General features: G+C 40.6%; 1 protein-coding gene across 2 annotated transcripts in view; it reads left to right on the top strand.

Moving 5' to 3' along the window:
• The window catches only part of LOC106869937 (EF-hand domain-containing family member B), a 21227-nt gene that overhangs the window by 13144 nt on the left and 5794 nt on the right, over positions 1–2289 (top strand). For both annotated transcript variants that reach the window (XM_014915873.2, XM_014915874.2), the window contains 2 exons: positions 523–844; positions 1935–2151. In XM_014915873.2, the coding sequence (XP_014771359.1) occupies positions 523–844; positions 1935–2151 (539 nt within the window). The remainder of the gene's footprint in view (positions 1–522; positions 845–1934; positions 2152–2289) is intronic.

Here is a 2289-nt window from a genome sequence, read left to right as displayed (position 1 = left end):
TTACGGGGGACTTAAACACACCACCATTGGTTGTCAAGTGATGCTGGGGGGACAAACACAGACACTCAAACATATACACACACATACATATATATATACATATATACGACGGGCTTCTTTCAGTTTCCGTCTACCAAATCCACTCACAAAGCTTTGGTCGGACCAAGGCTAAAGTAGAAGACACTTGCCCAAGGTGCCACGCAGTGAGACTGAACCCGGAACCATGTGGTTTGTAAGGAAGCTACTTACCACACAGCCACTCCTACTTAATTTTTATTGTTACTTACGTCATATGTAAACAAACATAAGTTTGATTTTGGACCATTGTATTATTTCTTCCTTCCTTCCTTTTTTCCTTACTTTCTTTCTTTCTTTCTTTTTCCTCTTTCCCTCTCTCCCTTTCTTTCTTTCTTTCTTCCTTCCTTTCTTCTTTTCTTTCTTCCTTTCTTTCTTTCTTTGTTTCTTCCTTTCTTTCTTTCTTTCTTTCTTTTTTTTTCTTTCTTTCTCTCTTTCTTTCTACAGACGGGGATGTTGGGAAAGTGGTCAACCCCCCTTATTCCCAGGCCGAACTGAGAGAACAGGACGATAAGTACCACCACCTGTACGTGGCATCGCACAAGGACCTCTACCCTGGTGAACACGTGCAGAGGGGTTACAAGCCCCCTTTCAAACCTTCAGCAACATTTGGCGACGATGTAGTCAAGCACTCCGACGGAGCTTTAACAAAGGCCAGCATGAAGTGGGTAGACATGGCGAGGAAGGAGAAGGCCACGCCCCTGATATCCTACGACTTCGAAGAGTTCAACAGGAAAACACATCCCCGGGTAGGGACTACGCTAAACCAGTAAGTAGCATTCGGACTCATTTGAGATCGTTGTTGTTGTTGTTGTTGCTGTTGGTTGAAGGGAGTGAGGTTTTCTGTTACTGATTTGATTCTTCATCATCGTCATCAGAATCTGCCAAAAAAAAAACAAAAAAAAACAGACACGTGTAAAGATATTCGAGCGAGATCGTTGCCAGTGCCGCCGAACTGGCTCCTGTGCAGATGGCACGTAAGATACACCATTTTGAGCGTGGCCGTTGCCAGTATCGCCTGACTGGTCTTCGTGCCGGTGGCACATAAAAGCACCCACTACACTCTCGGAGTGGTTGGCGTTAGGAAGGGCATCCAGCTGTAGAAACTCTGCCAGATCAGATTGGAGCCTGGTGTAGCCATCTGGTTTCACCAGTCCTCAGTCAAATCGTCCAACCCATGCTAGCATGGAAAGTGGACGTTAAACGATGATGATGATGATGATCTGTTTTAGTTGAGAAATGTCATGTTTGAAATTATTTTTCTGCTAAGCTATATGGAATTTATTGAAGCAACGGGACTTGCAGAGAATATCAAATCTATTTTATAATAGATATTTAACATCGTTTCTGGAATTACCATGAAATTTAATTACGTAGTTAAAGGGTTAAGTAAACAAAGCAAATAAATAAACATATTGCGTAGACGTTGCCTTTATTAGGTTGACCTCCTCTTGTACGCAATTGTAGTGTTAATCAAACAAAAGTTGACCCCGGTGAGAGCTGAACTCAGCCTGCATTAACGAGTCAGGAGAATAAAAGACTAACAACATCTAACAGAAAAATTTAATCGTAAACTCCTAAGAACAGTCACAGAAATGTAAGGGAGGTAATTCCTAATTTTTAAATATCTTTTTGCTCTCCCTTTGTAATCTCTTCTGAAACTGTTAAAACATGAGAGATATCTTCCTTATAAAGGCAACAAGTAGCTGCTGAATCGCTTCAGTGCCGGACAAAATACCTTGTTATTCTTGTTCCGACTATTTACACCTGATGAAGGATGGAGGGTATATCAGCCGAAATGTGTTAACAACAAACAAGATGAGGACAAATATCCGTCAATAACATGAAATATTTTGCAGGATTCGAGATGGCAGGAAATTCCCGTATGACCACATTTTTGGTCGACATATAATAGCAACTGATACTGTTGGCACAGTGATCCATGATGGCACTCCATTCCAGTACGGTGACATGAAAGACCATTTTGGTTTCCTGGTTGCACTGCGGAAACATCTGAGTGAGACTGAGTACTCACGCTTGACTAAAGTCCTTATTGCAATGCAGCAGGCTGATGCGGTAAGTATACTTGGTTGTATGCAATATTTCTATACACAGTTAAATAACATTGCCCATACATTATTTACATTTGACGGAAATTTGTCCTCATATATATATATATATATATATATATATATATTTTTTTTTTTAAAGTTT

The sequence above is a fragment of the Octopus bimaculoides genome, chromosome 10 (assembly GCF_001194135.2).
Source record: "Octopus bimaculoides isolate UCB-OBI-ISO-001 chromosome 10, ASM119413v2, whole genome shotgun sequence".
NCBI classification, from domain to species: domain Eukaryota; kingdom Metazoa; phylum Mollusca; class Cephalopoda; order Octopoda; family Octopodidae; genus Octopus; species Octopus bimaculoides.
Note: the sequence above shows the minus strand (reverse complement) of the source record. Positions and strands in the feature narration are given on the sequence as shown.